Raw genomic sequence first — 24,156 nt, forward strand, 5'->3', positions numbered from 1 at the left:
TGCCAGATCATTAGCAAGTGGGCAGGGGGCAGTCTTGGACATAAAGGGGGAAGGAGTCAGTTAGAAATAGATACCCAGAATACACAGTAGTTGAATGAAGTGTCATTTAATTATGTTCGTTGCATCTAGACATAAAATTGATGTGTTTTCATGAGCACTAATTCAATAAGCTATTGATTCTATTAATGACACTTACCTAGAGCAGCAAACCCGCTTCCATCAAAGAAAGTGCCTTCCTGTGCTGTTGCATAACATTTATTCACAGCAAGGATGGAGACAGGGCTCTCTTTGTCGAGTTGCTTGTTGTTAATCATCACACTGCCAATGCATGCAGGGATACTGTGAGTGACCTAAGCGTAGTGAGATATAACAGTTAATACATAAGGCAAATTTAGGGTGACCAGATGTCTCGATTTTATAGGGACAGTCCCGATTTTTGGGTCTTTTTCTTATATAGGCTCCTATTACTTCCCACCCCATGTCCTGATTTTTCACACTTGCTGTCTGGTCACCCTAGGCAAACTGCAGGCTGATCTCTCACAGCAATGTTTGACATCACTGTAAATTAAGGATTCTCTGAAGAGAACATTCAGGGATTTAAAGCACCAACATAATTATTTATATAGTGCCACAAATGTATATGATGCCTTACAGCAGTAAAAATAGATAAGAGTATATCAAAACAGAAAACTGCCTAGAAATGCTAATAGTCAAAGACACATGCTTGAGGGGCCTACTCCTGCTCTGATGCAAATAAATGAGGGGTTTGCCATTGCCATTAACAGGAACAGAGAACAAGCCCATAAATTAAAGGCGCTTGAATTTACTTGAGTACGTTATTATGAAAATCACTAGTATTTCTAACCATTGTTTTGATTAAATTATAGATTCAACGTGTTAACATCTTTGTTAGCCTGTAATACAGTAAGTCCAATTATGGAAGAGGTAAGTGTGAAGTTACAATACACAGGGAGGCAGAATTGTCATAGATAACAGACCATCTAGTCCAGTATCCTATCCCAGTCAGTGACCAGTACCAGATGCTATAGAGAAAGGTGAAAGAAACCTGTACTGGAAAATTATACTTCCTGACCCCAGATAGTTGAGGCTTAGCTTATGCTATGAACCATTTGGGTTATCTCTTATACATTCTTAACAAAGATATTTTCAAAAGAAATCTTACATTTCCAATATTTCTAGCTGTATAATCTAAAGGAAGCCCTCCCAGATAGAGCTTCCCCTCCACATCCAACGTGTTACCATCTCCCAGAGCATTAACTGCTGCAGATTCCTGTCCATCGACGGTGATTATGCCTTTTCGTTTAACATACTCTGTCTTTACCTAAAAGAAATAGCAAAGTTTGTATCAACCTGCTGACCACAATAAGAGTGGGCAAGATCCATTTCTGAAGATGATTTCAGAGCCTAGATTGCGTTAGCATGCTGTATTTGGAGTTACTCTTAGAAGTCATCCACAAGTTGAGGTTATTTCAGAACGCAACAGCATTACCGCTCAAGGCCCTTCATCCCCAAATAACTGACACTCAAACACTCCATGGCCTGCACTGATTGCCTATTGTCCTGCGAGTGCATTTCAAGGTCTTACTATTAGTATTTAATGCATTGAATAAAATAACTAGTCTATTTTAGTTATATTTAAGGCAGCTTCAAAACTGCTGATGGGGACCATAATTCTGGAATATTCTGCCTCTCAACGTACACTAGAGCTCATCTGTGGGGTCTCTGACTGTAGCTCAGCTTTGCTTTCTTTGTGTGGTAGCTTATGTTGTTTGTTGCTCTACTTGTATTAGGCATGCAAGACAATATTCTGAGGATTCCCAGGCTGGATGTGGAAGGTGGCACCTCTGTGCCACCCATCCCCACAGAAGCCCCCTCAGGTCTCCAGGCATGGAGAAGAAGGGCAAGGACTAATGGGATGTATATTGTCTTCCCCACCAGACTCAAGGAAAATTCACGCTAAAGTTAATGCTGACAGAGTTAGTCCTAACCTTTGTGTGTAGCTCCAGTGCAGCGTGGAACCCAACCTCCTCACAAAGGGAGGAGCCTCCCAGAGACAAAGGGGTCCAGTGGACCTCTGCTGGCAGGGAACCAGAGAGAGGCAAGGTATAGAGATACAAGGAATCTCCATTGGATTCTCTGACATCTGTGGCCAACACACGCGCTTTCTCTACCTTGCACCAACCCCTGCCCCTTGATGGAGGAATCTGCAGAAAATTATGTGATGAACCTGCTAAGCAGGGACTACATTTCCTATCAACTCCCTACCCACTGCACATCCCCTTCCTCCTAGCCAGGTAGGAGGAAGGACCCTGAACGAGGAAATGACTAGGCATCTTTGGGAAGCAGCAACAACTAGCGAGGATCTGCAGAGAAGCTGGGTGCAGATAGGAACCCCCCAGGAACTGTGGGCAGAGCCGTGTGTGGAACAAGCTGTGTCTGCCAGACACTATAGCTGGGCGTAGATCTGTGTAGGGCTTATGGGGGAGCAACAATGGCTGGGCAGGGAGCCAGTGCAGCAAGGTCCCAATGAGAGACACTAACTGAGCCTGGCCTGGAAACCTGCAAGCTCCTATTTGCTTGAATAGAGACTGGACTGGAGAGAGACCCAGGCACTAGGCATGAAGATCCCGGACTCGACTGGACTGTCCCAGGGCTCTAACAAGAACTGCTACTGTTTTCTTTGAACTGTAGCTGTTTAAGCCTCTGTACCTATGGTATTTGCAACCTTTCCCTTTTCTTCCCGACCTAGTTAAATACCCCTTTCCCTTAACCACATGTCTGGGTGATTATTCGGATCCACAAGGGCTAGCACCAGAAGGCCTAGCTGTTGAAGCACCTACAATGTTTGCCTCCAAATCATGGTACATGTTACATGGTGCATGTTACTGGCACCTTAGAGGTTCGGTGTACTCCAGACCTGAGTAGCCCTAATCCTTACAACTCCATGTGGGTAAACTCAGAGTTTCCAGGCCACTCTGAAGGATTTTCCCATAGAAGGGATGATTGCAGCTTTGGCTTATTACCCCTCTTTTCGTTAAGTAATTGTCTCTGAATAAGCTGAAGTACTTTATAGGCTCGAGGTGCACGACTCACTTCACCGTTAATAAGAATAAAAAAAGAGAAGTTCATTATTCAGGTATTTGAATTATTTCAGAACAGTGGCCAAGTCCTGCATGCAAACACTCACGCTAATGTGTGGCTAAGGCAAGCAAAATTGATTGCAGGGGAGTTCAAGCCTCTTGGGTACCTACCGTGTGCCACTTGCCATCACTGATGGCAGCCGGGTGAAAGGCTACTGCTTTTCCTTTCCCAAGATCAAATAAGAAATAGAGTTGTCCCCCATGAAGCTGAAGGGCTGCATAATCAATCTGGTTCTGATGAGCCAGGTAGTAAATCAGGCCACTAGAGGCATAGGTTCTTAGATTCAGCTGGATAGAAAGTCTAGACAATAAAAATAGAATATTTTTCAAATCCTTGTTCTATAGTGATAGAAAACTTCCCTTAAGACTAAAAGTTATTGGTTTAAAAAGGACCAAAGCAAATGATAACCCACTATAGATGTTTGAAAGCATGACCAATAGAATTTCCACAATAAAAAGTAATACCATATATCAGAAACACACAAACAGCTTGTCACGGGGTGAGTGGGCTCTTTTAAGGGGGTTGGATTCAGCTGCACCTTGTGAAAGGCTCCGCCCACCTCTCCAGGTGAAGGAAATGAGCCCTGGGCTAACCTGGTAGAAGCCTGTGACTCATAGCCAGGCCTGCTGGGATATATAGAGAAGCCTGAGCTCAGGGAGAGACTGAAAAGATCAGGGAGATGCTTCTTAGCACATAGACAGATATCTAGGGAGTGTATATAAGAGCCGGGTGGGAAGGCTGGTGGAAAAACTGAGCAGGGGGACTCTCCTTAGCTCTCAGGGCAGGTGGTTGGAGGAGTGAGTGCAGAAGAGGACTCCTGCAGGGGATCCAGAGGGAATTGGGGAAGAAGTTTCTGGAATAAGACCTGGCTGGAATATTTGGGGGGGAGGAAAACCCTGTGAGAGATTTAGAAGCCCACAAGGGGCACAAAGGACTGCTATGCCTGAAGAGGAAGTCTGGGAGACTCTGATTTTGAGTTAAACTATTAATTTATGTTAATAAAGAAGATCCTGGGAGAGTAGCGTAGTTACAATCCACCAGGTGTGGTGCTTTAGTTGATAATGGCAGAGTAAAGAAATTAAGGCAGAGGCAAGGTCTGACGCTGGGTTTGGGGAGAAACCCTGCTACACCACTCCTTCATAGAGATTGTTCTTTTATGCACCTAAATGCAAGACTAAGTGTCATGTGTAATTCAAGATATACCTACTTCCTTCTGACGGTAGACTGATTAAAAAGCAGTACTATGTGGCTCCCTTTAGCAAGGCCAAACTGGTGGGCACCGGGAACATGATCTGGTATTGAATCCTGTGCACACTGTCCCTGTTAATGAAAGAGCTTCATTAGAGAATATTCCACAAGAGGTATTAAAATATTTTGTTGCTTAAGTAGCACTCTTTTATGGCGACCTAACTGTGCTGTTTGCTCCGTGTGCAACTGCCACACTGGAAAAATGTGACTAGTACTGTAATAGCAATCGCCTGACCTCTCAGATGGTTGGGACATTTGGCAGGCACAAAGGAAACTAGTTATAATGACTAGACCATGCTTCACAGCACTAACACAAAAGTCTCTGCTAGTTAGGTGTTATAGATTTTGATTTATTAATTTACTTCCAGTTTACTTATTCATTAGTCTCTCAGCCTTTGTCACGGGGAGGTGAGAGTAGAATTTTGGTGTGAAATTCCTTAGCTACTCTTGGTGGAGATATTCTCATATATTCAGAGCATCAATAGCTCTGAATCAGAGTATGAAACAAAATTATACTACAGGTCTCAGACAGCTCAGCATTTCTTTTTATAGGCATGTGGTATAAAATCCACAAAACCTATGTCCCCCTCCCACATAAAAATGATTACCAGACACTCAGGAAACACTCAGTCATAAAGATATTCAGCTCCAGAAAGAGAAAAGTAATGCTGCATCATGTTCTTGGGAATGTAGCACACACAGGTATTGTGCGAACTACACATAGACCCAAGACTAACAGGTAAAGACTGTGATACGATTATTGATCCTGAGCCTCCACAATGGTCTGGGCTTGCTCCTCAGCAATGAAAGCACGACAGGGACTAGCAGCTGTATGCACATGACCACTGAGTTTTTCATGGTGACATAACATTGATTCAATCAACTTTAATTTGCACTGCAAATCTCAGCATAGATCCACTTTGGCAGGAGAACACGCCAAGAATAGCAACTACTCTCTAACTTCACCTGCCTTGAGGGCTGTATCCCACCTTTTTTATGCAGAACTCCTCAGTTGCAAGTGTACAGGTGGCTGATCATTGGCATGCTTAACTGCCAATTTCCCTTCCTCATGGCCTTCCAGGTGTAAGGCCCAGAAGTGATGGCTGTACAGAGGTATAGTATGATATACCATTGCTTTTTCCCTTACAAACCATCTTTTCAAGAAGGGAAGTAAGCGTATGGCTCTGTATTTTGGGTTAACAAAAACAAAGCTAGGATAGACCTTGCTCCCCCCTCAATACTCACTTTGCCAACAGGGGCAGCATACACTAAGTTTGTAGTATGTACTCTCTCAATATTGGTAAGAGGCCGCAGAGGAATTGGCAAAGGCTGTAGTTCTGGTTGAATCTCAATATCTTCTGCTTGTATGGCAGGTTTAGGCTTCTCTAAAAGCAAGCAGCTGTCCATATCCACATGCTCGTACCTCACGGCAGTGGTGAAATCCAGAAGCCTGGGTTTACAAAAGAGAGGGCTCTGAGTAGATGAAAGTACTTTACAAGAACTTACCCACTTGTCAATGGGTGAAGACTTGCACATCAGTGGAAAATGTTTCAAAAGGGTTAACCACGGTGGGAGAAAATCATTAAAGAGTATCCTCTAATTCTACACAACAATATTCATGCAACAGTTTTCTTGGCCAATTATCTTATCTGTGCATGCAAATCATATCACTGGGAACCCAACTATGTGTTTTGTGCAATGTATCTGTATGCACTAAAGGCACTTTTGAGTCTGACTGAATATCTGAAAATGTGGCCAGCAATACTCATTGATGCAAGTTTGATACTAATCTCTTTTGCATTTTACTATTTATTACAGAGTGCTGGCATTATGCTTGCCCACAGTACAAAAAAGGAATTAGATATGGTCCATGCGCTGGAGATCTTATAGTCAAAAGCAACAGTTTATATTTTATATGCACAGGCCTGCAGTTCCATTCTCCAAAAGAGTGCTGCCATTCACTCTGACTTACTGCATGTTAAAGATCAGATTTCTAATACAGCCGTAAAAAGATCCTGTCATCTTGAACCCAGAAATGCCCTCTCCTGCTGGAACCCCACCAGCGTAGAAGTTGGAAATATTCATGGGGCTCATTTCTGCCGACAAGCCAAGTCTCAGTTCTGCAGGATTACTTTCATCCACTTGTACTATTATCATCCTGAAAGGGTGAAGCGGAAAATCATTCAACAAGGAACTTAATTTCAACTTCACTAATGCCATGTGCTAAGAAATAAAGTTTCAGTGCCTCTGGAACATTTTTTATAGTGGGGGTGCTGAAAGCCAGCAAAACTGTAAAGCACTGGTCCCCAAATTTTTTACCTCATGCCCCCCTTACTCCCGTCTGCACCCCTCTCCCGTCCCCTAGAGCTGGGGCTGGGAGCAGAGCCCCCGGCATGGGGCCGGCAGCCGGGACCCCGGGTGCGGGGCTGGGAGCAGAGCCCTGGGTGCAGGGCCAGCAGCCAGGACCCTGGGTGCGGGGCGAAGAGCAGAGCCCCACGTAAGTGCAGCACCCCCACACACACACACCCTAGTTCCCACGCCTATGTAAAGATGCAGTGATTTTGATAATTCACCTACACCATTTACAGCTAAAGAGGTTCTTTGAAGAATATTTTATTATTTAGTAGGATGGATTTGTTGAGTAGCTTTATAAATGTGACAACTAATCCAGTTACAGGAGTAAATTGGACATGTATGTTTCTTAGTCAAATAAATAAATAGTCAATTAACTGTCTACTTTTTCTAGCAATATTTAGTACATTTTACTCATGTGGTCCAGACTGTCTAAAGCTTTCAAGGGAGCTTTCATGCACAACTTAATCACTGGCTGTATGCAATTACCATATAAATCAGGACTCCTCCATTAACAACAGAAACATACAACCCTGATTATTCCACTGAAATGAGCTAGCTAAGTCAGTTCTTCAGGGAACATGGTGAACTGACAATGACATACAGTAATTAAACAAGTGGTACTGTTCACAGTCACATGTACCTCTTATTCCGGATCAGGATGACAGAATGTTCTTGCCCATCACTGTATGTTCCATTAGCAGGCTGGAGGATGATTTTTCTAGTACTTGCTCTGTCTCCTGCATTAATATGCACTGCAAGATGACCATCAATCAGCATGATGGAAAAGAAGGGCTGTGGAGATTTAATCATTCAATTAATTTTTTTACTGCAACTCTGTTTTCTTTCATACCCTATAAATAATACTTAAAAGGGTGATTTGGTCAAATCTGCCACCAAATTTCGGTGTTATAGACAAACTTTGATGAACTCCACAACCAAAAGAAAACATCCATCATTTATTTTATTTATTTGTTTTGTTTATTTTTTAAATTTCAATGGAAACAGTTCAAAAATAAAATACCAAAACACATAAACTGGCCCCTGCAATGTTTGCAAGTCAAACATTGTAACACTCGTGACAGTGAATGAGAACAGATAACAGCTAGAGAACTAAGCCTTCTAACTAAAGAGACATGAAAGCTGGGAGTCCCCCTGTCCACGGTAAAAGCTCAGGTAAAAAACCCAATCCCTTTATATCCCCATAAGATAGTGCTAAAGGAAGCTGGGATGCTGTCCTTGGACGCTGCTTGGGAGCTCCATCTTTCATACCAGCCTCCAGATAGCAGATGTTTGATAAATTTGAATCCAACAACCACCACCTCCTGCTGGAAAGGGAAAGGAACATTGTCTCTCCCTCTGTTCTCCCTCTCATTCCAGAGCCTGTTGAATGTTGTAGGTTGAGTGGGTCTCTACTATCCTACCCTTCTACCAGCCTCCTGGCTGCTACAATCAGATGTCTGGGGTGCCTTCACTACTCTACTTCCTACCCAATCTCTGTGTTTGGGTCTTCCTCCCCACTGCCTGCCTCTGTTGCTGTTCATAGCTTTTCTCAGTAGTATTAGGGTGAAACTGACCTGATTCTTTTCAATTTCAACCTGTCCACATAGCAGCAGCAAAATCAACAATGCTCTGGTCAGTTTTCACTCTGCCACAATTCTGCAAAACCATGAGCAGCAGCAGAGGTATTGGAGTTGTCTGTCTGCAGAATCAGGAACACACCACTGCACTGGTTTACGTTTGGCCCATATTTGGAAGACTTTCTTTGCAACCATCAGGGCTAGATATATTTTTTTAATTTGTAATGAAAGTTTACATTCTGAAAGAGTGGATGTCATTTGCTTGAGAAAAACTTCCTACTCACGCCCCAGTGGGTTTTTTTCTAGCATTGCTATCCAATTTATATTCTTAAACTAAACAGGTGATAAGACATGTTGAAGCAAAGTTGTGAAAAAGTATTTCAGGTTTAAAAGCAGTTAGTACCGACCAAATGTGCTTGTCTGCGTCGTCGCTTCTCCATTCCTTTGTTGAGACCAGCCAAGATGATGCCGCTACTGTTCTTAGTAGCAAAAGTTACCATCAGTTCTGATTCTGGAGACAGGGACTTAGGTAGCAACTCAATGTAGCCATCATTCAAGATGCTAACACTACGGATAGGCTGTTTTGCAAAAGGAGAGAAATAAATGATAGCTTTTGTCCCCTATGAGATGTCCAGTGCGAAAGAACAATACCAATAGTGGACTAATTGATAATTTATCAATAAATCAAAACACTTTTACTGTCTACATTTAATCACAAAACACTGATGCATTGTTTAATACACAGCAATAATCAGAGTATAACAACCCAGCAGAGCTGCCAGAGTTTTCTACCTCCAGTATGCAGCCTTTTCTCACACCATACGAGTTTTTTAGCAAGTCAAAGGTAGAGCGGGATATTTCCAGGTTCTTAATGCATCCCACATATGTTCTGCTGTTAAGCCCTTTCCTGAAAGAAAAAAAATAGTTTCCATGGTAAAAACAAAACACTGGTTTAATAATTTAAATTGGGATTTATTGGGGAAAATGTAAAGTTACATTATTTAACAGGAAAAGAAGAGATTGATTTAAAGGGCTGATCCTGCTCTTTAAAGTCAGGGTTAGTTTTCTCATTGTTTTTAATGGGAGCAAAATTGAGCCAAAATGTAGCTGCACAACATACATTAAATCTTATCTGAACTACCAAATCTAGAGGAGACAGCACTAAAAGCTGAAACACACAAATATACAGCAATGCACTGCAAAACCAAAGTATGACTCATTTCCAAAGCTGGGGGGGGGGGGGGGGATTCCTCAGCTGCAATGACACATGCTCAGTGAGGGAGGAGGTAAAGGCACTCTATCCCACCTATCCCACCCATTCCTTCTTATTAGAGCTATCCCGGGAATAAATTGTTCTCTGGTGCAAGTTAGAACAATCTAAGACTTGGTCTAACTTGGACTGGCTCATTGTGCCTTCCTACGGGTTCAGCTGTGGGCACTAATTATCCAGGCACAGAGATGCCATATAAAAATCAAACTACCTCATTTGCAGGAAAAATCAGATATAGACTTTAGAGCCATTATATTCAGGCTGAATTGAAGCAGCTTGAAGAATTGACCAGTGTGGGTGTGTAATAGAGAAAGCATATGTTGTAAACTGGAGACATCCACAAATTATTTTTTTTAAATGGCTCCTATTGGGATATTTTATTTTTGGTCTTCCTCTAGTCCAAGTACTGAGACGGAGTTGCAAAAATTCCATTTTAAGATTTTTTTAAATGTATGCTGAAGAACAGGTTTTTTTCCATTAACACTAGTTGAAAACCATGGTGTCTACATAAAATTTACATGCATTCAGACTATGGTTTTATTTGATTTTATTTTACACTTCAGTAACATATAGACTGATCTGGCTATTTTAAAAAGAAACAAGGCCCTCACTACTCTATCTATATGGTATTTTAAAACCATAAACATTATAAACAGCACTGGAGTAATGACAATTGTTATTTAAATAAGAGGTATAAAGTATAAAGACACTTTAAAGTATAAAGACATCAGCATGGACTACATCTTGTAGATGGGTCAGTTGATCCCTGGCACTTAGTGGTTCTAATTAGGTAGTGTGGTCTAGATAGAGCACTGGACTGGGACCCAGGAGACTTGGTCTGTTTGTAACTTTAGGGCAGTAATGTCACCTCTCTGCTTCAGTTTCCCCATCAGTAAAATGGTGACAATGATGCTTACCTCCCTTTGTAAAGCACTTTGAGATCCACTGATGAAAATAATTAATAATAATGAGTAATGGCCAGATCCTCAGCTGGGGTAAACTGTCATAACTTAGTAACTTCAATGGAACTATAAATTTATACAAGCTGAAGATCCTCCCCAATACTTACAAACACGTAAGCAGAGGGAAGAAACAGAAGGAAGAACGAACTCTGTACCTCACAGCCCTTGATCTTGGCAGTCCACCAATGTAAATTGGGTCCTTATCTGAGCGATTGAGGTCTGAGGCTACCCCAGGGGATTCTCCTTGCTTGGTTTCTTTATAATTAAGATTATATGCATCCATGACGGCTAAAACTCCTGCAAAGAAAGGAAGTACAGATCAGCGGATAAAAACACTAAGACATGATTTTCTAGCGTGGCAATATTTTTGTATGAAATGTACAATAATTTCCCAAGTAAAACGAATACACGTATAGTCATTTTTTCATTATAAAAGTTGAATCTATTTTACTCTCAAGATTTTAGATAAGCTAGCCAGTTCTTTTACCAAAAGCAAACAGATTTTGGAGAAACCAACAGAAAAGTATCTATGTATAATAAATAAGGATATGATTCTGTCACAGCGGTCACGGATTCCATTACTTTAATGGCTCTCCATGACTTCTTCAGCTACAGCCCACTGCAGTGGCAGGGCTGGAGCAGCTGTCAGCCCCTGCCCAGGAGCAGCAGCAGGACTGGAGCAGCGGCTGGTGGTCAGCCCCCACTGCAGGAGCAGTGGCCCAAAGCTGCAGGAACAGCAGGCTGCCGCCGCAGAAGCAGTGGCTCTGGGCCACAGAAGCAGTGGCCAGCGGCCACTGGATCAGCCCGCAGGGGCCAGAGCAGCTGTCTGGAGCAGTGGCCCAGAGCAGTGACCTGGGCAGCAACTCAAGCAGTGGCCTGGGGACACCAGAGCAGCAGCCCAGGCTGCAGGAGCAGCAGCCAGAGCAGCGGCCCAGGGCCGCCGGAGATGGAGCAGCAGCCAGGGCCAGAGCAGCGGCTGGGGCCAGAGCAGTAGCCAGTGACAGGTCAGCCCCTAGGGCCAAAGCAGCGGCTGGGTCTACAGCAGCCCCAGGGGTAGAGCAACGGCCAGGCTGGGTCAACCACCACCGCAGGAGCAGCGGCAGGACTGGAGCACTGGCCAGCAATCAGCCCCTGGTGGGGTTCCCACTGTAGTCCTCCCCTCACAGACAGGTCACGGGCTTCCTTGAATTTTTGTTTATTGCCTGCGTCCTGTCTGGGACTTTTATTAAAAACACCCATGACAAAATCTTAACCTTAATGAGATCATGGGGATTTAAAACGAAATAGCCCCTCTGTGAATGGACACGCCCTCACTCTTCTGGGGAGGAGACTAACAAGCTCTTCTAGGGTGACCAGATGTCCTGATTTTATAGGGACAGTCCCGATTTTTGGGGCTTTTTCTTATATAGGCTCCTATTACCCCCCATCCCTGTCCCGATTTTTCACGTTTGCTGTCTGGTCACCCTAAGCTCTTCTGCCCTGTTCAACACCAACAACGGGCACTGCAATGCTGGAGTGGGTGGAGTTTAAAAAGGGAAAACTGCCCCACAGGAAGGAGCGGTGAACAGGAGAAGGGCTGCTCTGCCTCAGAGACTGCTGACAGCAGAGAGGGAGACAGCAGCAGGCCTCACCACTCTCAAATCTGCACAGCCCAACTACAAAGCAGTATGTCCCGAGAGGAGGGGCCAGAGATTGACCCCATTAAAAGGCAATAAATGTGTTGACAGAATAAGCCGAAAGGGTTGAATCTAGAAAGACTGCCTGATTGCCAGGCCATCTTTGCCTTTCTTTGTTTTCATACAGATTTCCCTCTCTAAGGGAAAAAGAGGGGAGAGGACCTTTCTTTTGGCTGTTTGTTTTACTAAGAAAACCCCTCATGTGCTACAAACTGGGGGGGGGGAGAGAGAAGGACATTATAAATTAACAGAAGTGGGGGCCCTGCTCCCTCACACCTTCACAAAAGGGAAAAGCTATTGTCTAAAATTTATCCCCATGAGTCACCAATAAATCCTGACCACAAATCGACTCCGTAGGTTTGGGTAGTTAGGAGTTTTGCTAAACCCTCCATAGAATTCCTGCATTTTAGGTGCTCAAATGCACTTGTTCTCCTTTGGCTTTCCTTAACATTCTCGCAATGCCTAAGAGTGCGGTCTTCTGGAGGTCACTGATCATGATGTCTCGTATCCTAATGTGTTCTTGAATTGTTCATTCGTACCCTTAGGGATTGCTCCAAGTACTCCAGTAATCACGGGGATCGTATTTGTTCTAGTCTTCCATAATTGTTCCACTTCATGGCAGAGTTCTTCATACTTCACCATCTTTTCTTCTTTTTTTTTTAAATGTTTCTGGCTGCTAGTATGGCAATATCAATTGCCATGTTCTTGTTTGTCTTTTCTACAAAAACTGTGTCCAGCCTCTTTGCCTGCACCGTTTGGTCTGTGAAAATTGCCAGATCCCATAAAATCTTAACCTCTTCATTCTCTAGAGCTCTTTCAATGTGGTTCATTTAAATCTGTTATTTGGCTCAAAGGCTCCAATGAAGCCAGTTGGTGATCTCACTGTGTCTGGTCATATATTCCCTCCCAGCTCTTGCAGGAGCTCAACACATGTGACACCGTCTCATCCTGTTTGGAACATATTCTGCAGTTTGGAGAGTAGTTATGTCGGTCAATGTTGTTTCCAATGTAATTAATCCTTAAGGGTACATTTATAATGAGGCTATCTGTCAGTCTCTTGAAGTATCCTTTCACTACAGTTCAGGGAAACTGCACCTGCATCCCCAACCGGCCCCTCTCTTGAGCAGAGACCACGTCTCTCTCCCTCCTGACCAGGCTATTTCCAGGTTGCACAGCTCCCTGCCTATCCTGTGAATTCCAGAGCAAAGTTAGACTGTGCTAGCAGGCCTGTTTTCCTATTCTCCTGAGTAATTGTGTAAGTGCCACAATTAAGTTACCACACAGCTCTTTCTAAGCAGGTGAATTTATTCCTAAAGTGAAGTCATTAAAGAGAAAACACATTAAAACAACAGAAGAACCCACACACATACTAATAAGCTTATCAGAGATCACCCTAGCCCTGGCCAATGAACAGTCCTTCAAACCCAACTGTGGCAAGTCTACACTACAAAATTAAGTCAACCTAAGTTACACATTGATGTACAGCCACTGCTGTAATTGAATCGGTTTTACCCATCCACACTACGCTCCTTGTGTCGGTGGTATGTGTCCTTGACAGGAGCACTTGCACTGCTTTAACTGCCAGTGTAGGGCATTGTGGAACAGTTTCTGAAAGGCGGCAACAGTTCAAACAATGTAATGTCTACACTGGCCTACCTGTGTTGACCTACCTACATTGACTTAAGTGCTATGCCTCTCTCAGAGGCGAAGTTAAGTCAGCGTAGTGGGCGAGTTACATCAGTGAGAACTACATCTTAGTGTAGACACTTACAGAGTTAGGTCAACATATGCTGCCTTACGCTTACTCTTCTAATTCTGTAGTGTAGACCAGGCCTGTGACAGTCTTGCTTCAAACTAGGCTCTATGAAAGTCAGCACCCTGGTCACTTAGAACACCTGGGGCTCTGGGTGTGGCTAAGGTGGAACAGAGCACTGACACGGGCTGGTAGCCTGACGAATTAATGAGGTGATTAGATCACCAACTGGAGAACCCAGGAAGGAAAGCAGAAAGTTGAAAAGGCTAAGTCAAGGAGCAGGAAGGGGCTCTTCATAACTGAGGCCATCTGGTTGTATTGTACCCGGAGCTTAAGAAAGAGACAAACAATAAACACATGTGGTGAAGGTACCTTGGTGGAACTGTGTGCTGATTAATTCACCCAGAGGGTTTACCAGCCAGGGTTTTCCTGGAGAGGAAATCGGAGCCCATTCACATCCACCAAGAGGTTTTTCTGTGGTCACAAGTTCATCAGCTGTTAGCTCAGAACAAGCATGCTCATGAATCTGTGAGTTACTCCTTTAGGCTGTTTGAGCCTTTTGATCTTGGGAACAGGTAATTCAGAGACAACAGACCACTCCCCTTGATAAAGCTTCAAAAGATCCAGTCCAGATTTGGGCTTTTTCATTCACCTCCTTGCAAGTATTTTCTGGGAAGCCTGCCCAACTCACAGATGCTTGTCTTAGCCCTTTGTTTAAAAGAATCCTTTGAAGCACATAACACTTCCACTTCCCATTAATCATGTCTCCCAGACAAGTTACATACAATCCCACAGTAACACGTAAATATTTACATTTACATTTTTAATACAGTGAGCTCCTAAAATACTTAAACTAAGTTTAACTTAATTCAGTAAGGTTTGTCCAGGATACTGCAGGAAGTTGTCACACTGTCACACCTGCTACAAGCCATGAGTTTGCTAATATTTGATCACTAATGGGTTCGATCTCTCTCCATCACTCTCTGTGCACTGATTTCTGTCTAACTCTTTCAAGTCTTTCTTGGGCAATTTGCTTTCTCTTTTCTTTTATGCTTTCTTGCGCTGGGACACATGCTCAGCTATTGCTTATTCTTGCGATCAGAGGATCTTCACTTTGGTTGATTCCTCATATAATTTGCTGTTATATTTTTCATTGTCTGTAGCAAACCTTTTTCTCCATCATATCATCAGATGTACATCCTACCCACCTCTTGACTCTTGATTCATTACTCTGTGCATCACCAGGAGCTTTCTTGTTTGGATGTCAGATATTTTCGTCTCTTGATTCCACTTGATTGCTCTGGCAGTGTATGGTACTACTGGAATCACCCACATTAATGGCTCGGATTAAATTCTTCTATGTGAGTTTTATCCTAAGAACGGTTCTTATTTGTCTGTAATATTCTTTCCTCACTTCTTCTTTAACTTCCTCATGTTGTAACTTCAACAGTTCCCTGATTCCAAGGTATTTATAGAGGCCATGCTGAGAGATATCTTGGATAGTACCTTTGTTAACTTGCATGCCATCTGACTGTACCAGTTTCTCTTTACAAACACCAATGCAAATTTAGCCACCCTAAGCCATAGCTTTATGTTTTTTATTATTATTAATTATTATTATTATTATTATTACTACAGTAGCACCTAGAAGTTGTCATGGACTAGAACCCCATTGTGCTCAGCGCTGCACAAACACTGAACAAAACGATGGTCCCTGACCCAAAGAGCTGGACTGCAATGCATAGAGTACTGAATATCAATCAAGACAGGGATGGGATGTAGAGCTAATGACAGGTCAGAGAAAAAGGTCTGCTGTTAACCCTTATGGACTCCTCTTGTGCACTTATAATGAGGCTGTGGAGGAAACAATTGACTATGAAAAAGATAACAGTGTTCCAGTGTTTAAAGACTATTTAAATATGCTTTCCTTTCTTCCTACACATTACACATAAAAAAAAAATGAATAAAGGGAATAATATCAAGGCCAAGCTTCATTCATGCATCAGAGTGCGCATATGTCACGCAACAAACTGGCATTGCAATTACTTTCAACAAGAGAGCACCACAAAAATGGCTGTCAAAGAATGAATGTGCATTGGGAATAACCAGACAAAACTGGCATGGAATGGTGACATTCCTAATGACTACTTCAGACACTTATTTGTAAAATCATAAACATTTACTTTTCAGTCTGTGTCCTACCTTGCTTCTTGTTACGACTGAATGAGATTTTGTACCATGTTCCATTATTGTAACGATTTTCGGTTGTAAGCGTAAGAGGTCCTGAACCAAGATCAACAGTTAATCTAACTTTGCCATCAACGAGCTCTAGGGACAAGAAATCTCTCTGCAGAAAAAAATATACAGATACACTGAGTAACAAAAAGTATGTAATAATGAATACTTCAAAGGTCTTGGAATATCCTTATAAAAAACTGCAAGTGACTAATGTATCCAAAATATCTTGTACTCAGGGCACCTACTTTTCCTATGTTCAGAAAATCTAATCTCTTTAATACCATTTTAATAATAATAGTAATAATAATAACAACATTAAGTTAGCAACAATCAGGAATCCTAGAAATCTGTTTGCCATGGAAAAACGTGTAAATTTGCATTTTTACAGTGAATCTAGTTTTTACTACTGCCATCTGGGACAGACAGCCCAAGCCCCAGTGACCCATTTCATTTCAGTCACAGAAAAACATGGATTTTTATGTTCTTTAATGGGAGAATTTTACGGTTTTTATCATGGGAAAACTCGGATCCCTGGTAATAATACTCTGGAAGGATATCCCCGTGTTTGGATTCCTTTTGTTTTTACCCCATTACTATGCAGGGTGGTCTGAGCCACCATCAGGATTGGTTAGCCCATTTGCTGAGGCAGGTTTCAATAATAAATGTCACATATACATTTCCTTTGTTGATTTTGGGCCTCTTGATAATATCTCCTTAGATTACCACCCTTTTTTAACATATTTTGAATTATCATCATGGACTAATACTCCATGGAGAATATTTATATTTTAATTCTATTGCTTCAAAGAGATTCTCAGGGGTCAAAATCATATAAAATATACATGTCACAATACAAGGTGATAATTGGTTCCAAGACAGAGAAGCAGAAAGATGGGGAAAAAGCAAACCTTTACAAGGTTAGTTTCCAAATACAATTTTGATCAATGTAATATCTCAACAGTTTTCTTACAGTGCCATTAGAAGCAAGATACAGTAGGAGCCCATTAGGCGAGAAGGTGCTGAAAAACATGATTATCTGAGTCACAGTGGAGCGGAGGGCCCTCTCCACAACTGAATATCCACTGCCGTCAAAATGGAAAGAAGTGTCTTCATCCTGTGGGCTATAAAAATGAAAAAAGAAGTTGCTGAAATGCTGAATACCACAGGACAGATTTGCATTTTTCCAGACACAATATTTCATATGCAACCTAGGAGAATGAAATCAGTTGGGGCAGCCACTAGCAATATAATTAGGAAGTGAGACCGTAGAAGGAGACTTGAATCTTGAATGTCATGAATAATTAAAGGATTCCAGCCAAGCGCCACTTTTATTATTGAATATCTAGTTTAGCTTTGGGGGAGAATTTACCCAAGATAGAAAAATCAGTCTTTACCACTCTTTATAAAAGAAAAAACACTACAGTTCCCAAAGGAAAGAATTAATTGCTACCACTCTGACTCTCAAAGTTACAGAATGCCATGCATTTTTCCAAATTCCTTGCATAACTGCATTTACATTACAGCAAATATTGCATGTGATGAAGTGGGTTCTAGCCCACGAAAGCTTATGCCCAAATAAATTTGTTAGTCTCTAAGGTGCCACAAGGACTCCTCGTTGTTTTTGCTGATACAGACTAACATGGCTACCACTCTGAAGCAAATATTCTGTTATCTTTTTTCCTTGCAATGCTTCTAAAAACCACATTTTTATACATAATCATGCAACACCCTCTGCTGGTTCTAAATGGGACATTCTACAAAAAGTTGTTGCCAAACCTATTTCATTTCAACCCTATTAAATATACAAACATTTAGAGATGTAAGCAGAAAACACTCCTGCAAAATGGTACACTGACCACCAGCGTTACCTACTGGTGAAGCAGGGATATGGCAGGATATATCCCTTTTCCATTACAGTTCTGTCTTGTGAGGTCTTTCCCTGCTTTTGTGGCTCAGCCCCCTCCCTAGCCAGGTCACATATTCCAGTCCATCCTTTTGGGGATATACAAAAGAAAGTCTGATTTCGGGGAAGTCTTTCGGTGCCTGCAACGGCTTCAGTACTTTCTCCTGAGTCCAGGGACTTGGAGTTTGGACTCTTGAGCATTCAGGGTTTTCCCCTGCTGGATTCCCTGCCAAGTAAAGGGCCCAAAACTATTCCTTAATTCTTTGTTCTCCAGCATGGGGTTTGTATACCCCATTGCATACCCTTCCCCGGGTCTTGTCTTCTGCACCCAGGTCCCCACCCTCTCGTGAAAAAAATATCTGTGTTTTGGTCGGCCTTCCCAGCTTGGTGAAGTACCTAAAAACTACACAGCTGTAAGGAAAGCTACCACTGCATAATTCCAGGGTTGGCCTTCTTCATGTTGTTCAACCAGCAAAGACAGGATGGTCTGTTACTAACAAAAAGGGGTATCCCAGCAAACAGTATCTTAGGGCATCTACCGCCCATTTCTCAGCTCAGGCTTCCTTTTCTATGACTGAATAGGCTACCTCCCATGGGAATAGTTCTCTACTTATATAGAGGACCAGTGGTTCCTCTCCCTCAACATCCTAGGAAAGGACTGCTCCAAGTCCGACATCAGAAGCATCTGTTTGTAGTGTTTTTGGAAAAGTCTGGATAAAAAAAGCACTGGTTCCTGACACAAATGATTTTCTTAGGACTGGTATCCCTCACGAGGGCTGTGAAGGGTGCTGTAATTGTGACAAAGTCAGGTATGAGTTATCTATAATAGCCTGCTGGGTCCAAAAAGCATCGTCTCCGTTTTTTGTTTTGAGATGAGGCAGGCTCCTAAGGCCTGTACTTTGCCGATTAGTGTTCATAACTTGCCCCTCCCCACAGTGTAACCGAAGTATGTAACTTCCCGGTTTGCCACCTTACATGTGGCCAGGTTCACAGTGAGTCCAGAACTCTCAAGGGCCTGAAGGTGACATGTCGTATTTCCTCTTCCATTGTGTCCCACATCTTTCATGGGAGTGGTCACGGGTTCTCATGGACCTGTTGTCCTGGTTCAATGGCTATGTGATGATACACAAGGTGAGTCCGTTCAACGTGGCAAGGTTAAAAATATGGCATGGAAGGATTCAATTAGCTTCAGCATTTGGGCCTCCTGCTTTGGTTGAAGCTCTTCCCCCATCGGTATGGCTTGGGATTCTGGGGTCACCGGTGCTTGAGGGCCTACTTCAGGTGGATAGGGTGTTATGAGGAGTACCTTTTGGTCTTTACAGGCCTTCAGAATGTTGGTGTGGTATACTTTCCTTTTTCTTCCCTGGATGCCAGATTTCTTAGCTAACTCTAGAATATTAACTCTAGAAATTAGTTGCCATCTTACATGTGGCCAGGTTCACAGTGAGTCCAGAACTTTCAAGGGCCTGAAGGTGACATGTCGTATTTCCTCTTCCATTGTGTCCCACATCTTTCATGGGAGTGGTCACGGGTTCTCATGGACCTGTTGTCCTGGTTCAATGGCTATGTGATGATACACAAGGTGAGTCCGTTCAACGTGGCAAGGTTAAAAATATGGCATGGAAGGATTCAATTAGCTTCAGCATTTGGGCCTCCTGCTTTGGTTGAAGCTCTTCCCCCATCGGTATGGCTTGGGATTCTGGGGTCACCGGTGCTTGAGGGCCTACTTCAGGTGGATAGGGTGTTATGAGGAGTACCTTTTGGTCTTTACAGGCCTTCAGAATGTTGGTGTGGTATACTTTCCTTTTTCTTCCCTGGATGCCAGATTTCTTAGCTAACTGATCCTCCTTGTCTCACCACCTCGAATGTCCTCTTAGATCACTTTCTACCTAAGTCCTCTTCTTCCCCACAAGATAAGTTAAAGAATCAAATTAAAGTTTCTGCCCTTTGCAATCAGTCACCAGTCTCTCCTTTGCAGGCTTTGGCAGGTCGGTGTTGCCAGGTCTCTGGCTGTAGAGTTCCTCGGCTGTACTTCCCCAGAGCTCAGAGAAGAGGTCTGCTCCCTTCCACAGCCTGCCTCCCATAAGCTGCTCTGCTTCCCTTTTTAATCTCCGCCTCCAGCTTGTGCAGGCTTTGCAGAAATAGCAGGGCAGAGCCACCTGGGCCAGAGCTGCTCCTTAACCCTTTGTTCTCCAGTGTGGGGTTTGTACACCCCATCACAAGTCCACAACCCCTTTCCAGAATAACTGTGAGAGTGGTAATAAATATAATAGCCACAAATTTGGAGTGGACTTTTAAAATAATGCTTTAGACCTCTTTCTTTCACTGGAGAGGAATAAATATGCCTTGTTTGAAATGATTAGACAAACCAAATATTCCAAAAATATAGATGTACACTGGTAGTTATTAGTTTCAATGGACAAACACACACAACTAATGTGAAAATATATGTGGCAAGTTGTGGAGCCATGTGATCAATTGTAAAACCATATCATGAACTGAAAAACCATATGGTAACTACAATTTGGCATTAACCTTAAAATTCCACTAATAATCAATGCAGTACTGCAATTTACATGAGTGCACCACACTTTTTAACTAACATACAAACATATATAAAAGGTTATGACTATACAGACACTCCCACTCTATGCTTTTCAGGAAAACAGTGGTCAAATCACTACCTTCCAAAGCATCCGTTGCATGCGCCCTCTCTTTCAATGTAGTTCCAAAGACCAATAGATTTTCCATTCAAGGATGCCTCTCCCATGCATCCTTTAAAATGAGTCACCTTAACAGCAGGCGATTTCTATTAGAGAGGAAACATATTAAACGAATACACTTAATGTTAAATACTTTAGAACTACTCCAGCAAACTTCTCCATTCAGTTCTAATTCATGTTAGGGGAAAATCATAACAGAAGAACAACAAAAATGTTTTAGCATTATTATTAATAATCAGACTTCACATCGCTGTGGAAGAGTTTTGCAATAAGTAAAAAAGAAAATTAAAAGTCCTGACCCATTTATACTCAATTACATGGATAACAATGACAACTTATAACTAGTCATGGAGGATAGGACATAAGGAGAAACAGAGAAGAAAGGAAACTATTTAGTATGAATTAACACCTCCTACGCATTCACACTCAGCACTTCAGAATTACCATTTTAAACACAGTTTCCTGGGGATTTTTATAATGAGATGATAGCTCTGGATACCATTTTGCACCCTTGCCTTTTGCACAGCACGCCTGACATTTCTTGGTCAATTATCTCTGTAGAGTATCTAATTGGTGCGATTATTTCTAATTGAAAAAGTATTTCTAACAGGATAAAAACCATTTACAGTATAGCATTTTCAGATTTTCACCTTGATTTGCCCTCCAAGTCCTCCAACAAATATTAGTGTTGATTTGTTTACATCCAGTACAGTAGCTGTCCCAGGAGCAGTTGCAGTTTTACTTAAGGACTTCTGATTAGAGCTCGTTTCCTCTATGCTTAATGTACCAGTTTTCCCAAACCTGACAAACACAAATACAAATGGATTAAACACTTTCAGAAGTTACTGTGCATGGTCCCGGCTTACTGCTGAACTACTTCTTGCACTGGGTAGCTAAGTAGCCCGTACACTTCTACACTACACTAAACCACGCCTCCACATTAGGTAAAAATTCATTTGAATTTACTAGCAGAAACTGAACTTTCATTTTAATCCATTTTACAGAATAAAATATTTATGTTACTCACATTAATGGTGTCCTGGGCTATCAGACTCCTAGGCAATATAAATAAATAAATAAACAAATAATGAATGAATGAATGAATGAATGATCGAAACCTCTGTTACCTGGTTATATGTATTCTGTGCCATTTGTTGTTATCAATTTGAAAATTTGGATATTCCAGTCTTGTTGCTCCTGATCCCACATCCCAAAGGAAGGCCACCTTACCACGTCGCATCTCTACTGCCAGGAAGTCACTCTGGAAAATGGTGATTCTTGCTTTAACGCATTACATAGAGTATGTCATTTTGTTTTGTTTAATACATTTCTTTCCAGCTGGATGAAAATCTCATATCTGTTTCTAAAACTCTTCCTATATATCCTACCTTCATGGATCTTTACGATGAGCCAATCGTGCCTAAGGCTGCGAGTTTGTCACGGATTCCATGACTTTCTGTGACCTCCGTGACTTTGCAGTGGCCAGTGTGCCTGGCTCAGGGGCAGCTCAGGCAGCCCCTGCGCCAGTCGCACCGTCTGCTGCTGGGGCAGTCTCAGGCCACTGCGCCACACTCCCAGCAGCAGAGTTTGGTGTGGGAGGGGACAGGGGGTTGGGGCATGGGACGGGTGAGGTAAGTTCTGAGTGGCGCCTACCTGGGGGGCTCCCTGGAAGCAGCCACATCCCCTCACTCAACTCCTAGGTGGAGGCGTGGCCAGGTAGCCCCAGTTCCCAGCCAATGGGAGCTGCGAAGCCAGCGCTCTGGGCTGAGGCAGCGCATAGAGCTGCCTGGCCACACCTCTGCCTAGGAGCTGAGTGAGGGGGATGTGGCTGCTTCCAGGGAGCCACCTATCCCCCACACCTTGGCTTCCCACCCCTCCAGGGGTATATAGTAAAAGTCATGGACAGGTCACAGGCCGTGAATTTTTGTTTACTGCCCGTGACCTGTCTGTAAATTTTAATAAAAATACCCGTAACTAAAATGTAGCCTTAATCATGCCCAATGAAGGAAACACCTGCAGTAGAACCAGCAAATTCATCCCAGTGGTATATGTCTATTTTCCCTCTATCTTCTCCCCTCTCTTACACCTGGAATGACCTCAAAAGGTCAATGTAGAAATAACAGGAACATGAAGCACTGCCAGGGATTGTATGGAGCTATGCAAACCATGCATCTACTGGGATGGTTGGGAACTGACACTGTGCTGTCATGGGAGCCCTGCCTGATCCCAGCTCAAGCGCCCGACAAATGGTGAGTCCACCTTGTGGAAGGAGGATTCCATGCAAGATAATGTACACAAGATCACCTTTATCTTGTATAAGTATTATCCCATACATTGAGCAAGGGCCTCGACATATGACCAACAGAGACAAATCTTGCTTTCTCTGTAAAAGCAGGGGATGACTCTGGCACCAAAACCAGTGCACTGTGTGCATGTGTGGTGCAGAGTGAGGGCAAAAGGCAGGATTGCTGGACCTTCTGTTCTTATCCTCTTTCCTGCAGGGTAGGGTGGTTGGCATGTAAGGATCTGTGGGGATTACATCAGCCCTACCATGGTCTGGGACAGGGGATCATTTCCCTCCTTCTCCCATATACATCTGCCCAGTCCCTAGCCTGAGTACTTGGTACAAATGAGAATGTAAGTCAAATATATTATATATTCAAAGATAGGCAACATTTTTAGTGAATCTCCACAACACTGAACTTACATTGCCACTGCTACCCAAGTAGAAGAGGAGGTTGTCAGGTTCAGTTGTTTTCACATTTAATGTTAAGGTGTTGTAGTTAGTGGAAGAAATTTGGGGTGGGTAGGCACGAATACAATTTCTGTCCGCTGAGATTGCAACTTTAATCTGGAAAAAAAAAAAAAGGTATACTCTTTGTACACAGCACATACGTCTGGAATACAGATTTAGCCTTTGGCTAGCTAAATTCAAGCCATTTGTTGAGACAACTTCATATGATTCTAAATATTTGTCAGTAGGATTAGCTACAAACACACACAACTATTGACTGGCTGGATATGAGTTGAAAAAGAGTAGTGGTTTAGATTATATAGGATAGGGAAGAAAGAGGTGCCTCAGAACCTACTGGTCTAATCATGGGATTTAGAGCCAGAAATTCATCATCCAATAATAAATCTTGAGCTTGAGGGCACATATGAGGAAAAACACTCTATTAATAACAAAAAAGACTGGAAGTCTTGAGAAAATGTGAAAGGTCTCAGGGTAACAAAAATAAATAAAAGACAACAAACTTTGGGGTTTACAATGAGACAAAAACAAGGTAGC

General features: G+C 42.6%; 1 protein-coding gene across 1 annotated transcript in view; it reads right to left on the minus strand.

The window, feature by feature from the left end:
* The window catches only part of LAMA1 (laminin subunit alpha 1), a 148,876-nt gene that overhangs the window by 8,105 nt on the left and 116,615 nt on the right, over window positions 1-24,156 (minus strand). The window contains exons 45-60 of the mRNA XM_065398699.1: window positions 23,575-23,718; window positions 21,995-22,128; window positions 21,518-21,668; window positions 20,829-20,953; window positions 17,212-17,362; window positions 16,206-16,350; window positions 10,730-10,871; window positions 9,135-9,249; window positions 8,750-8,920; window positions 7,406-7,557; window positions 6,383-6,568; window positions 5,656-5,860; window positions 4,370-4,482; window positions 3,273-3,462; window positions 1,184-1,342; window positions 197-350 (exon numbers count right to left, since the gene is read on the minus strand). Coding sequence (XP_065254771.1) covers window positions 197-350; window positions 1,184-1,342; window positions 3,273-3,462; window positions 4,370-4,482; window positions 5,656-5,860; window positions 6,383-6,568; window positions 7,406-7,557; window positions 8,750-8,920; window positions 9,135-9,249; window positions 10,730-10,871; window positions 16,206-16,350; window positions 17,212-17,362; window positions 20,829-20,953; window positions 21,518-21,668; window positions 21,995-22,128; window positions 23,575-23,718 — 2,437 coding nt within the window. The remainder of the gene's footprint in view (window positions 1-196; window positions 351-1,183; window positions 1,343-3,272; window positions 3,463-4,369; window positions 4,483-5,655; window positions 5,861-6,382; window positions 6,569-7,405; window positions 7,558-8,749; window positions 8,921-9,134; window positions 9,250-10,729; window positions 10,872-16,205; window positions 16,351-17,211; window positions 17,363-20,828; window positions 20,954-21,517; window positions 21,669-21,994; window positions 22,129-23,574; window positions 23,719-24,156) is intronic.

Source organism: Emys orbicularis, chromosome 2 (genome assembly GCF_028017835.1).
Source record: "Emys orbicularis isolate rEmyOrb1 chromosome 2, rEmyOrb1.hap1, whole genome shotgun sequence".
NCBI classification, from domain to species: domain Eukaryota; kingdom Metazoa; phylum Chordata; order Testudines; family Emydidae; genus Emys; species Emys orbicularis.